This window comes from Amaranthus tricolor, chromosome 11 (genome assembly GCF_026212465.1).
Source record: "Amaranthus tricolor cultivar Red isolate AtriRed21 chromosome 11, ASM2621246v1, whole genome shotgun sequence".
NCBI lineage: Eukaryota > Viridiplantae > Streptophyta > Magnoliopsida > Caryophyllales > Amaranthaceae > Amaranthus > Amaranthus tricolor.
Window position 1 is genome coordinate 25,991,026 of NC_080057.1, and position 14,657 is coordinate 26,005,682.

General features: G+C 30.8%; 2 protein-coding genes across 2 annotated transcripts; one reads left to right on the forward strand and one right to left on the reverse strand.

The window, feature by feature from the left end:
• Positions 1 to 1,095: 1,095 nt before the first annotated feature.
• LOC130827755 (leucoanthocyanidin dioxygenase-like) lies at positions 1,096 to 3,343 on the reverse strand. Its single transcript, XM_057693601.1, has 2 exons — positions 2,742 to 3,343; positions 1,096 to 1,924 (listed from the first exon to the last, which is right to left on the reverse strand). Exons 1-2 carry the CDS (start codon positions 3,245 to 3,247, stop codon positions 1,342 to 1,344), a joined length of 1,089 nt encoding a protein of 362 aa, XP_057549584.1. The 5' UTR covers positions 3,248 to 3,343; the 3' UTR covers positions 1,096 to 1,341.
• Positions 3,344 to 8,895: 5,552 nt separating this feature from the next.
• LOC130827756 (nucleotide pyrophosphatase/phosphodiesterase-like) lies at positions 8,896 to 14,324 on the forward strand. The gene is made up of 11 exons (XM_057693603.1): positions 8,896 to 9,191; positions 9,872 to 9,966; positions 10,471 to 10,543; positions 10,793 to 10,915; positions 11,477 to 11,572; positions 11,702 to 11,837; positions 11,919 to 12,000; positions 12,090 to 12,222; positions 12,458 to 12,663; positions 12,843 to 13,278; positions 13,772 to 14,324. Exons 1-11 carry the CDS (start codon positions 8,985 to 8,987, stop codon positions 14,075 to 14,077), a joined length of 1,893 nt encoding a protein of 630 aa, XP_057549586.1. The 5' UTR covers positions 8,896 to 8,984; the 3' UTR covers positions 14,078 to 14,324.
• The last annotated feature ends 333 nt before the right edge of the window (positions 14,325 to 14,657 follow it).

The following is a 14,657-nucleotide window of genomic DNA, read 5'->3' on the forward strand; positions in this document are numbered from 1 at the left end:
TCAACTTTTGTGGTTAGGCTTACTATGAGTCGTCTCTCAGAAAGATGGTCTATAAGGAGAGATAGTATTAAATTTTTCACTATCCTAAAGCTCAATAGTCATCATCCAGTTTATTTTTATTAATGACCCTGTTTTTTAAAGTTTATCATCTTCTCTCTTAATTTTTCTATCTACCCCATCATACTTTCTACCCAATGAATGTTGGCTAAAACGGTTGGCTAGTTTGTTAATTTGACTAATTGAAAATATTGACTAATAAGCCAATTATTTATATTGTTTTTATGAAAGTGTTTGGTAAAAGTTATTTATTTGTTGTTATTTGTTTATATTAGAAAAAGTGGGTAAAAAACAAATATCAATAAAAAAGTTACTTCATTTAGCTTTTTGATTTGATTTAAAATTGGTGTTTCAGTTGTCTTTAAAGTCGTAAAATACGCTTAGCAAACCTATTTTACCAACCAAAAAGTCCAAATTTTTTTTTAAAAAAAAAGCAATAAAAAACCTAGTTAATTTAATCTTAGTCTTAGTTTTAGTCATCAACACAATGTACTTATGCTATGTTTGAAAACGATAATTTTATTTGGAAATGTATTTATTGACTCAAATTTTGGTTTTTGACAAACAAAAAAAATTCAAATTTGAAATTCGAGTCAATTCCTCTACTATTTCAGAAGTTAGTTAACATTGAGAATGCGAAAATGACTTATTAAATTTAATCATTCACAAATTCTTCATTTATAATACCATAATTAAATTTACAATTTAAAATAAATTACTTATTCCCAAACACAATTCTGTACATATTAAATAAACAAACATGCTTAATGTTAACACCGTCTCTTGATTTGTGAACAATGAACTCCTTATATCGTTCGTTCCTAATATCATTTAGTTATTCCTAGTCCAATTAAGGGGTAACAACAATATTCTCTATCTTTTTTCCCTTTTTACTTATGTAATAGAGGTTTGATATATATATTCAATACCTACATAATGTATTAATTTCTCCTTCTCTCTTGTTATAGGAGATTTTTTAATATCCTCTATCTTTTTAATTACATGAAAATCATTAATATAATCAAAATACAAACAATCTAATCCACAACTTAATTATTTATTTAACATTAGACTACAACATTATACATGCACATCATCAAGTCACACATGAATCATGATGATTGTTTCAAGAAAAAAATTAAAAACAAATCACAAATATCTCAAAAACACAATAAGTTTGTTTATGATATATATAGTAAAAGCTTAGAATACAACACTAATTCAACTTAAAAACACTTAATATCTTCCTTTCATCATCTTCCAACCAATTTCAATCTTTTGGAATTAAGATTGATCTGGCATTGTTATTACAGTTTGTAGTTCTTGAGTCTTCCTGAAGAGCTTATATTGAACATGTTGATCGAAAGTTCGAGGAGGAAAACGAGCATGACCATCTTCATTAACAAGATCATTCAAGGGTTTAAGAATAATTTTCTCCTTAGGAGGTTCACAAAAAACAACCCAAGAAATCCTAATCTTTTCCTTATTAACTAACCCTCTATGAAGAATACTTTTATATTTCCCATTACTAAGAATCTCAATTGTATCACCAATATGCATGATAATGGAATTGGGGACACATTTGGCAGTGACCCATTTATTTTGGTAGTGTAATTGTAGGCCAGGGACCATGTTATGGAGTATAAAAGTAAGGGCACTTACATCAGTATGTGCCTCTACTCCTAGGGCTAATTCTGGTTGAGGACATGTAGGGTAGTAATTAATCTTAAGTTGAAGATTAAGGTCTTGTAATCCTCCTACTTCTTGTTCTAATCTTCCTTCTTGTAAACCCAATGCTAGTGATAATGCTGAGAAGATCTTTGTTGCTAAGACTCTTAGTTTCTTTGAGTATTCTGATACTGCTGGACTGTTAATTTTTACACAAAAAAATAAATAAATCATTATAAATAGTGTGAGAATACTTCATCTGTATCATTATACATACAACAGATAATGACATTTTCCCATATAATATATCATAACCAGGTGTAAGTATTTCAGAACGGAGATAATAGATAAGGTGACAAATCTAAAAATTTAAAAGACCTAGGGAAAGATTCATGTACATTATAATTTTAAATGGGGTTTTAATTTGTACCCCATCTAATATATATTGAAGCCAAAAAATTTTCTTAAGGTAAGGTGATAGAGTGCTAGTTGAAAGTTCAAAATTAATTATATGATAGTAGCTAGTATATGTCATATTTTAAAGCTTCAACCATCAATTTAATTTTTAGTTGAATTGGTTTAGCCTAGATATGGATACATGTAGAGCTGTTTGTTTGGGTCATGGGGTCGATTTAAAATTGGATTTCATGTCCACATTTGTTGTAATAAAATTGTAAATTCATTTAAAAGTCGGGTTAAAGTCGAGTGCAATTACAAGGTTGGGTAAGTATCGGCTAGTCAGATCTGTTTTGAAGATTTTTCCTTACATTCTTTGTGACAAAGGTTTAATTTTCACCACAACAAGATTAATTCGATTTCAGCTTTTTAAATCTTGTCGGTATAAAATTCTCCTTACCCATAAAAAAATTTATTGACAAAACTACTAGTAAAATGAAAATGAATATGCTCAGTCCCTTTGAATTTGCACCATATATAAATCAACAAACTCTTATACATTTGAGTTATGTGGTGCAAATTCAAAATGACATAGAGATAATTATTGAAAATTAGCTTACATGTAGTCAATAGGATGCTTAGGCCAAATGGACAAGTCCCTTTTGTTCTCGGGGAAAATAAGGTGAAAAAAATAGTCCTCCCATTCAAGTTGACCACTAGCATTATTAGCTAGCTTACTTCCATACCCTTGTACATTCCCTGAAGCTTGATCATTTGCATACTTCTCCTTCTCTTCTATTGGGAGCTCAAAGAAGGTTTCTCCGGCCGCCCTAACGCGATTGATAAGCTCGTCGGAGATTCCATGATTCACAAGATGCATAACACCCCACTCCATTGCGGCCTTTTTAAGGTCCTGAATCGCCTTTTCTCGAACCTCTTGATCTTCTGACGCGATATCTTTAATATCTATTGTAGGAACTTGAGGTCCATTATCATTTTTTTCTTCCTCAAAGACATTCCCAATAGAAGTAAGCTCTTCTTTTGGCCTTACATACTCCGTTGGGATGGATTGTATGCCACTACTTGCTAGGGTTTCAACCCTAGAAGAAGATATTGTAGGTGCCATTAGGGCTTTTTTATACTAACCAACAATTATTGATGATAATTAAGAGTTAGAAGAGATTAGTGAGAAGAATTAAGTGCTTATTGAATAAAAATGTTTGATATGAAATCAATTTGGAACTAATATATATAGGCAGTGGCAGATGTACATTAGAGTCTAATAATGTTTAGATTTCACCATAAATTATAAATTGCATTGAATCTCTTAATATAAATTGTAAAAAATGATTAATACTATCTCTGGTCTCTAATAGTTGCTACGGTCACTGTAACAAATATTGTTCATTAATTGATCTTATTTGCATATATTTCTCTATGTTTAATGTAAAGTATTGTCAAGTGAGACTTTGTTTGATTCGTTTTAATGCATATTGAAGAAATTAAAAATTTAAATTGTGTATTAAACAAAATGAGAAAATCTTACGTATTTGAGAATAGGATTAATTTTTTAGGTGTAACAAACACATAATGCTTTTGTAAGAGGGGAAAGTACGTCAAAAATATTATTTGGAGGCAAATATAGATTGTGAAAGCTAGTTCATCACGTGAATTGGTGTGACTAACGGCTAGTCAATGAATAATTTTATGTTGTTGTAGAGAGGAATGGTGGTTAAGGCATGCACACCAAGGTTTGCTTCTCTAACATTCAAATGAATGTGATAATTATTCATGATCGTATTAGAAGTGCAACGTATAAGGACTAAGTAAAAAAAAACTAATTATAGATATTTTTTTATATATGATCGATGCGATACGAAATATAGTGTTGTCGGTTGTTGTTTGTGATTATAAATGCTGTTATGATTTTCAATTTGTATAGGAGATACCATTTAATTTTTATATATAATTTTATTAAAGATTTGCTACTTTGATCTTCGTTTGTTCTTTAGGATTTGATTCACGTTGTTGGTATTAGTGTTAGCAACATAATGTAAGACGTGGTGGGAAGAGAGTTCAAGAATGGGGATTCCATTTTGGTTAAAGAGGTGGGATTTGGTGTTTCTTGACAACATGTGTAAAAGATTTTGAAAAAAAGTTGCCTTTTTATTTTGTGCTAGTGGACTTTAGTCTACCAACTCAAACTTGGGTGCTCGACTTTTTGTTGTTGACTTTTTGCTAATGATTTAAGGCTTTTGTCGAATTGACTCCCAATTCCCAAATATATAGAGTGGTCACTAAGCTCTAGTTAAGTTAATCTAATCGTTAGACCATCAAGAGGGGAGTAATTAATGCAACTCACCACCACGGGGGCTCAGCGCAAACATTCATTGAACCTAGTAAGTTTTATGTCTTATTATTTTGCAATATCTTACGTTTTTATTTCTCATTTGTTAGTTAGAAATAGGAATGGTCATGGTTCGAAGACTCTATCAAATCCGCCCAAACTTGTTACTAATTTTAGGGTCTGAATTTAATTTTAAAATCCTAAGAAATCTGAGTTCGATTCAAGCCTAAAAAATAAATGGGTTTGGGTTTAGGGTCGTCATACCTAGATCCAACTCATACCCTTTCTCTGGACCATTTAAAATTTCGACCCAATCCATTATATAACTCAAAATCAGTTTTAAATTTGTTTTAAACCTATATTTTTATTTGGATTTAATTAGACATATAAACAAACTATACACCTATTTTAGTACTAATTAAACCTTTAAAATATAAAAAAACTTTAATATAGATAATTAAATTAAGACCCATTTAAAAATCTAGACCCAACAGACAGAACAGGTCTAGATGTGGGTCTAAGACTTTCTGACCCTAAGAATCTGAGTCCACCAAAAATTAAAGGGTCTTAATTCGGATTTGATTAAACCCCATTCAAACCCGACCTATAACCATTCCTAATTAAAATATTTATTCATTAAAAAGATCCAATTTTTTTTTTTTTGGTTCTTCATATTCAATTCCATAATAATCTAGTATGTTCTGGTGGCCTTTAGTTGGTTTACAAAAGTAGCATCGATGACTAGTAGCTCATTTTAGTGTAAAGTTACCGTCCACGAATTTTATAGAGAAATCATGATGTAGAGACTAGTGAACTAGTGAGTAGTGACTAGTGATTAATGAGATAATTTTTGATAACGCCTTGCTAATTTTTTTTCTTTCTATTTAATTTTGCACAGTTTTAAAGTAATATTTAAGTTTTAATATTTTTAATTATATATTATAAAAAATTATAAAAAATATTCTCAAAATCATACTTAAATTTCTCTTACCTTAAAGTGGAATATTCTAAATAAGAAGAACATTAGAAAACAAAGAGAGTATAATATTTCGATCTACATTATTCGGTATTATTTCAAAATAAAAATACTTTATTCATTTTTGAAAATTAAATATTTCGGATTAAATATTTGAATTTTGAAGTAGATATCGAATTTAAATCCAGATCCAGATTTGGGTTTTTTAGAATTGAATTTTTGATTTTGATTTTTTTAGATTTTAAATGTAAAACCTTACAAAGTAAAAATCCAAAAGCAAATTTCATAGATTGTCTCTTACTGTTAATTAATTTGCTTTTGAAATGCTGAACATCTAACGACAGTGCCAAAATAAGTAGTTTTACAAAACATAAAAAATAATTTTGTTTGAAGAAAGATTCGATTGATTTAGGATTAAAAAATTCTAAATGTACACTCAAATGTATGAATTTGGTGATAGAAAATTACTTTAAAAAAAAAATCAAATATCGATTATTCGATTCGAGGTAAATCATATATGCGGATTTCAGATATTTAGTTTATCCAGATAGAAATAGAAATAATAATTCTCGCTATCAATACCCTAAATTTCTGAATTCGAACCGATTTAATATTTGATTTAGAACACCACGGGCCCATTGTTAACAATTAACAACTATTACCGCAATGCTTATTAAGAAGATAAAATTAGAAAAAGTCAAGAATAATCTCACATATTACCCATCTGCTGTGAGTTATCCCAACTAGTGATTATTTTTAGACAATCCAACCATTATACATATTTTGCTGACAATATCTCTTACCATATTTTAAATACTTACTTCAGCGAAGAAGCATAAGAAGAAAGATGAAGTTAGTGCAATGTCTAGTATGTATCTACAGTATCCACTTAAAAACGTGGCAAGGGGTATTGCCAGTAAAAAATCTACAAAAATTAAAATATTTAGAAATAATCAATAGTAGGAATTATTCACAGCAGCAGATGGGCAATAGGTGAAATTATTTTAAATAAAATTCCTAAAAATTATTTTCAAATGAACAGTAGTATCTATTAAAGATACTTCATAAATAATCCCTCTGTTCCTTAAGAAAGTTCTCATTTGTCATTTTAAAATATTCTATTTGTTGTTCTCATAAAGAATCTTTTTGTTTATATCAAAAATTTTAAACAAAAATACCTTATTAATCCTCATTTTAATATATTTATAAAGCTTATGGTCCCAACATATCTTCTATTGACTTTATATTAATTTTTTTTATAATCAATATTTTTATATAATCAATTCAATTTCTTTAAGTTGTCTTATTAAGTTTTGGAACACTATTCAATGCACTAATTCAATTCTAAATATCTCTAATTCTGCATGATAAAAAATATAAAAATTTGATATTAATACAATTTACATTGAGACGAATCAAACAATATCTCACTTGACTATATTTTGAGTTTTTGACGTTCAGATTAAGAATAAAATATAAATTATGAGCGACCGTTGGATAGTGTTAAAAAACTTAATAGGAAAACTTAAAAGAATTTGATGGAGTATTACTTAAAAATATTATTATATTAGTTGTGGTCCTTATATTTTTTCACTAATTTTTTTAAATATTTTTTAATATTTATAGTCCTCTTTTTTTTTACATTAAATTTATTATTTAATAAAATAATATATTTATTATTTAAAATATTCATTTTTTTAATTCACGTGAGCATTACCTGTGAGAATTTCATAAAGCAAGGAACTACGAAAGGAGTAACAATAATAATGATGTAGCTCGTGGGAACTGAAATATAAAGTAATTATTATTAGTATACTCGGTAACACTGTGACACTTAATCTAAAACATGCCTTTGTCTCATTTTCATCCAATAATTTTAATTTTCACAATTGATTTATATATTTTCTAGTCTCCCCTATACTCTTTTATTTAAATTTTGCACGTTTGTTAATATATATATATATATATATATATATATATATATATATATATATATTTTGTTTATCCTATCAAAGATTCGTAAAGCACTTTGAAATTTACCAGATTGTGCCTAGAAATACAAGATACTACTTTCTACAATCAAATTGCTCCATCTACCTTTGATAATACAAGCATGAACTTGCTTGCCTAGCTCATAATTCAGCCTCTTTCCACACAAAATCAACACACACACATACATCGTCCCATTTGTTTCAATACCCGACTTCATAAACTCTTAAAAACCAAATTTCAAATACCCATTTTGCATTACAGTCCAAAGAGCAACACTTCGTTCAAAGATTTCATTGAACACCTTACGAGCTTCCTCTTACTTCCCAAATCTCAAATACCCATTAATCAAATTATTATCTACAAACACATATACTTTCATTTTACTCTTCAAAATGAAATCATGTACCACCTTAATTTCTTTCAATTTAGAACGTGATTGAAGGCAAGAAATCAACCAAAATGGATCACGTTCAACCCCATCACAGACTCGTGTTCCGAAAATTCAGCAACTGGGTTTTTAGCTATCGTCAGATTTGACGCAAAAAAATGGGTATTTGACGCAAAAAAATAATAATAATGGTATATGGTAAATTAATAATTTACCACAAACGGCACACTAACGGCAGTTGTCATTAATAGTATTCTATGCTAACGGACGAAAACTCAATGGTATATGGTGAATTAAAACATTTTGTGTGGTATATGGTGAATTTCGAAGAAATTCAGTGATACAAATATCCATAGAAAATAATTCATAAATGATTTCATATTCAATAATTAGACATCAGTGAAAAAATAGAAAGATCACTCCTTCCAATATTAGTTAATTTTAGGATGAAATCTCATCGGATTTTATGTGCAGCCAACTCTCTTCTTATACAGGTGTTGTTGTGTACAAACCCGATAACAAATTTATCAGATCAAGTCTGTCCTTATGAGTTTGTCAATATTTTTTTAATTTGTCATTTTTACTTTTTAATATTTTTATTATAAATACTCCCAATCACTTTTGACTTTTTGTCGATTTTCATTTATAATTTTTTTATTTTTAATTTTATCCACGCAATTCATTATCTCGCCATTTTCTTAGCACTTCCTCTTATTTACTGTTATTGTTCTATTTGGTTTTGACATATTTGTTAATGCACTATTTTAATTATAAATATCTTCGATTGTATTTGAGTAAAAATTATAAAATTGATATTCATAAAATTTTTTAAGATAAATCAAATAAAATTCAACTTGATTATATTTTAACTTATAGATTAAGATAAAATACAAATTAAAAATAATTGATAAATATGTTAAAAAGCAAATAATAACAGTGAATAAGAGGGGTATCATACATCAATATAATATGTAACATGTTGTTGCAACACGTGATTCATGTCCAGGGGTATCATGCATCAATATAACCACCATATTTTTAAAAAATATCAAAAAAATATAGTCCACAAAAATCTTTTACCCAATTTGTTTGGTACCTACAAATAGTCAAATAGGCCTAGAAAATCATTCAATTTCCATAGATTGATACACAAATCAAACATGAGTAAGATCATAACAAAGTTTGTGTATGTAAAAATTGTGGTGTTGCAAATAATTTTGCTACTAAATTTAGTGTCATCTTACAATGCCAAGCATAGTAAACATGGAGTTCAACCTCTTTCACACATCAATATTCTCTCTACTAAACTTGCTCTTCATCCTAAAGCTTCCATTCAAGTTTCCCCAATTTTGATGCATACTTCTCAGGTAAAAATCATACTTTCTCCGTTCCATTATTCTTGCTATGTTTGACTTTTTACGAAGTTTAATATTCTATTTGATCATTTATGTATTGAACTATATTAATTTAAATATTATAAAAAGTTAATATTAAGAAAGTATGCGATTAAACGATTCGAACAAGCTAAGATCCCACTTAACTGTATTTTTCTTACACATTAGCCCAAATATATAATCGTAACATAGCAAGTATTTCATAACGGAGGAAATATTTTCTTTTGTTTTCATATATTTCGGGGTAAAGAATAAGATAATCACTTACATGCAATAGCGGTAGGACATGGGAATTTGATGGACATATAATAGGTACTGAAAATCAAAACTCTTGTTAAAACATAGAAGGTGAAACCTTCAAGTATATGTAACATATGATGTAGGATTCTAAATTATAGTACTAATTCCTCTTATTCTAGTAATATGTGCTTTTTCATAGTGTTCATTGGTCACTTGTAGTCTGTGTTTTACCATTAATTCACTCTCATTGTTTTAGTGACTTTGTTTTATTTGATTTTTTTTAAATTGTTTACAATTTACTTTTAATTTATATATTTTATTCTAAAATTAAAATATAATCAAATAAAATCTTGTTTAATTTATCTATGACTGTATATTAATATAGTTGTTAATTACAATGATCTATTCCGCAGGATTATGACTATATTCGGCCCATAACAATAACAGCCACGAGTGCCAATCCATCTATTGATGATTGGGTTGGAATTTTCTCCCCTTCTATTTTCAAGTACGTTTTTTGTGTCCATTTTAACATTGATAACTTATTTGATTGTCAGTAATAACGTTTGCTATCAAGGGTCAATCGAAAACAATCTTTTTATTAATTGATGTACATTAGACTTTTCAGCCACTTAATGGCATTAAAGTAATAAAATGTGTAACAAAAAAGTATGATTTCACTCGACCCAAATAACCCGCTTATCAAAATCAAATAAGATTGTCATGATATTTACATACACAAAAACTTAAATTAGCCCGATCGAAATATCATAACTAATTTTGACCACAGTCTCCTTTATAGGTATGAGTTGCTGCCTTTTTTCCCTTCCTGGCCCAGACTCTGATCATAGTCCTTTGAAAGTGGAATACACTGACCACTAGGTATGATGATGATAAAATATCATATCTAGCAAAAATCAAGCCGAACACTCAAATATACACCTCTAATATGATCAAAACTCATAAAAGGTTGAGCATATGTTCACATTGTTGATTTTTGTGTTGTGATCAGTGCATCAACGGATTGCGCAGTAGTTGGTGATTGGCATGTTGAGGAACCAACTATATGCACAGCTCCTATCAAGGTTAGTACACATTACACCAACTCCTTATTTGGACTATTAAGTTAAGATCTAACCAATGTCACATAATTCACTAATTTATTCGCGAATCACGAATCAGAAAAAACGAATTATGGTTGATTTTAGACTTTTTTTTGGTGATTTTAAGCGAATCGTAAATTTGAAAAGTGAATTAGCCAGCAAATTATGTAATATTGGATTTAATATGTACAAATTACTAATATGTTTTCACATTTTGATTCACATTCACAGTACCAATACACAAATTACTCCAATCCTAACTATCTCCAAAGTGGAACAGCTAAATTGGAGTTCCAGGTTATCAATCAACGCGCTGATTTTGCTTTCGCCTTGTTTACTGGCGGAATTTCTAGTGTGAGTTCATATTTTCATTTGTGTTATCTATCTACGTTACTCGAACTCTTATATTCATATCTGACTCATATGTGCGGTTAAGTCTATCCATTACAACAAATTTAATATTGGGGATTTAGTGGCATTAAAAAATGTCACTGATTTATATTTTTAGTGTAATAATTATTGATTTTTATTTTAACCTCCACTATAAAGTGATTTAGTGACACTTTATTTTGGCCTTTAGTGGTATATGTAATTGTTACTATAATTTATTGGGACATATATGAGAAATGTCACTAGATTCTATGTCGCGAAAAAACTTTAGTATGATTTTTTATTATGCTGCTAAAAGGTCTAATAAATGTCACTAAATACATTATATATACTATTAGAAATTTAAAGGAGTGACATTTAAATTAAATATCGCTAAACATATCCCACTAAAAGCAAATTATGTTATAGTGATCCATGTCTGAGTGTCAAGGGTTAGACACAGATACTTGAAGTAAAATGAAGTGTCTGCTATAATCCTATAAACATGGAGTTACAGTTTAATGCTTCTTTTCTTTGTGATTATAGCCAAAACTGGTAGCAATTTCAGAACCTATGTCTGTCTTTCCGAACCCAAAAGCACCCCTTTATCCTCGACTTGCAATGGGCGAAACTTCGGATGTGGTAAGTTATTTGCTGAAGTCGATTCTATTAGCTTAAATATTGTAAGAATGAACATGTAATAGATTTCATCAATCGGGTTTAGTAACATACAATTTTCTTGATATTGGACTGTACTTTTGTGGCACACAGATGACAGTAACATGGACTAGCGGCTACAACATTGGTGAAGCTGTTCCTTTTGTCGAGTGGGGAGCTCTCGATGGGGAAGGGGTCACCTTCCGATCACCAGCAGGAACCTTTACATATACTCGCAACCAAATGTGTGGTATGAATGAATCTAGAATGGTAGTTCGAAATTTCATTCGATGTTTAACCCGCTAATTGAGCTTGTTTCGTTATTGTGAAGATAAACCCGCACGAACAGTTGGCTGGCGAGACCCTGGATTCATACACACTAGCTTTCTGAAAGATTTGTGGCCTAATACAAAGTATGATACTCTTGTAGAACATATCTCATTTCGCGCTACTTATGCCCAATCGCCTAGCGTCTTACTTGTGATCGATGTTTGTCGTGCAGATACACTTACAGGATGGGTCATAAGTTACCAAGCGGTTCCATCGTTTGGAGTAGAAAGTACATATTCAAGTCACCTCCTGTTCCCGGAGAAAGTTCTTTACAACGCGTTGTGATTTTCGGAGACATGGGAAAGGTACATACAACAGTTCCTATGAATAAACACCAACAACATGTTAAATGTCATCACCCCAATGTCAAGTGGCTTCCGACTTCTCCTTTAGTGGAGTCGGGTCACATGTATGTAGACTTACCCTTATAAAGAAATTCCTCCTGGTTCACCTTAATTGTAAATATAATTCGCAACTTTCACATAAATAAAAAGTGTAAGTTATCGTAAATGACATTTTGATTTCTGATTGAATATGAAGGGTGAAAGCGATGGATCAAACGAGTATGCTGACTATCAACCAGGAGCACTGAACACTACAGACCAACTCATTAAAGATGTAGATAACATTGATGCAGTTTACCTTATAGGAGATCTACCTTATGCCAATGGTTATATTTCACAATGGGACCAATTTACCGCCCAAATCGAGCCTATTGCCTCGGTTAAACCTTTCATGGTTGCAAGGTTTGTGTTCCGTCATATCACTTATTTTTGTTGAACCTTTTATTTAAAGGTTTTTGACTATTAAGGGTTTTTTCTGATGATACCATCTGTGTATCTTTCTCGGGCCGAGGGACTCTTTGACCGCACTCTCAGTCGATAAATCTAAGATATGCTATGTATCTAACAATCGCATTATTCAGTGGCAATCATGAACGTGATGCACCAGACTCGGGATCTTTCTACACATCAAATGACTCTGGTGGCGAATGTGGTGTTCCTGCGGAAACAACATTCTATGTTCCTGCTAAAAACCGAGCAAAGTTTTGGTATGCGTCTGATTATGGAATGTTCCATTTTTGCATAGCGGATACAGAACATGATTGGAGAGCTGGAAGTGAACAATACAAGTTCTTGGAAAAGTGTCTTGCATCAGCAAATAGACATAAGCAACCTTGGTTAATCTTCGCCGGTCATCGCCCTCTCGGTTATTCCTCGAACAATTGGTTTGGTATAGAGGGTTCCTTTGATGAGCCTATGGGAAGAGATGACCTTCAAAAACTCTGGCAAAGATACAGAGTTGATATTGCATTTTTTGGTCATGTTCATAATTATGAAAGAACATGTCCTGTTTATCAGGTATATTTTTCATCTATAACTACCAACCTTACTTCCCTCTCCAGATCCTGATCATAGTTCTTATGAGCGGGATACAGTGGGTAGGATAATGATGATGAGCTACCAACCTTTCTTAAAGTAGGTTATACGTGTTGGGATAGTTTATCCCACATCAATGAATTAAAGATGGTGTGCACACTGTATATGTCATTGGAGCCTTTCCTTCCATTGTCATATGGCTTTAGGATGGTATCTTCTTGGCTTATGAAGTGTGTGCACCTCGTGTTTCCTCGATTATATGTTAGCATTGACAATAAGTCTAACTAAACTTAACAGAACAAATCCTATCTCGTGACTTTAAGGTCACATGTTTTAGGGAGTCGGGGTTCTTAAAAAGCTAGTTAGTGTAACCTATACGAGATCCCAGTTAAGTATGTACCGTTAACCTTTAAAAAAAAAACTTATCATACTAATATGCAAAGGTAAAGTTTGAAATTTTTTTATATGGGTGCAGAACCAATGTGTGAAAAGTGGGACATCTCACTTTTCAGGAGTGGTGAATGGTACCATTCATGTAGTCGTGGGTGGTGGTGGTGCTCATTTGAACGAATTTAGTCCCGTTAAAACTAGTTGGAGTATATACCGAGACCATGATTTTGGATATGTAAAGCTCACAGCGTATAATCACTCGTCGCTCAAGTTCGAGTACGTGAAAAGTAGTGACGGTAAAGTTTATGATTCATTCACAATCTCTAGGGATTACAAAGACGTCTTGGCATGTGTCCATGATAGTTGCGAACCGTACACTTTGGCTTCGTAAGATGCAGGACCGAGCTTCGATTGATCAAATGTAACATGAGGCGATGAATAAGCTTGTGCATGACTAGATTTTGTTTAGGTATTTATGTTTTTTAGTTTAGGGTCATTTTGAGACTTCTATTGTGCATGTGTGGTATGTTTGTAAGGCTAATTTAGCTTCTATGAAGCCAGATTGGGATGCTTGATCTATGTAGTACTTCTTTTAAATAATAAACATTAATAAAATAAAGTACTAAAATTATGATGAATAACATTAATAATGTCTAAAATTTGTGATATAATTAGAAATATTCTTTAGGGGAACAATATATAGAACGATTAAAATTAGCAAATGGGAACATCATCAAGAAACGGTGGGAGTATTTGATAACTCGGTATCGTTATATAGTTTTGAGCAATCAAAAATAACCCCAAAAGAAAGCAATTTACTATTTTATCATTCTATTAAATCAGTTCATATACTCCTCGATCTCGTTCAAATTGTTACATTTTCCACCTCCATGTGAAAGCTTTTAAAAATATAGCAACTTAAATGAGACAAATGGTGTGTATATTTTTACTGGTTGAAAATTATTATTCAC

What these genes read in the sequence shown, in the direction of transcription:
- LOC130827756 (XM_057693603.1), top strand. Translation starts at nt 8,985, where the DNA reads ATGAGTAAGATCATAACAAAGTTTGTGTATGTAAAAATTGTGGTGTTG. An exon ending in TTTTCGGAGACATGGGAAAG is followed by an intron (nt 12,223 to 12,457) that starts GTACATACAACA and finishes TTGAATATGAAG; the next exon opens with GGTGAAAGCGATGGATCAAA. An exon ending in GAACATGTCCTGTTTATCAG is followed by an intron (nt 13,279 to 13,771) that starts GTATATTTTTCA and finishes ATATGGGTGCAG; the next exon opens with AACCAATGTGTGAAAAGTGG.
- LOC130827755 (XM_057693601.1), bottom strand. Translation starts at nt 3,247, where the DNA reads ATGGCACCTACAATATCTTCTTCTAGGGTTGAAACCCTAGCAAGTAGT. An exon ending in AAGCATCCTATTGACTACAT is followed by an intron (nt 1,925 to 2,741) that starts GTAAGCTAATTT and finishes AAAAATTAACAG; the next exon opens with TCCAGCAGTATCAGAATACT.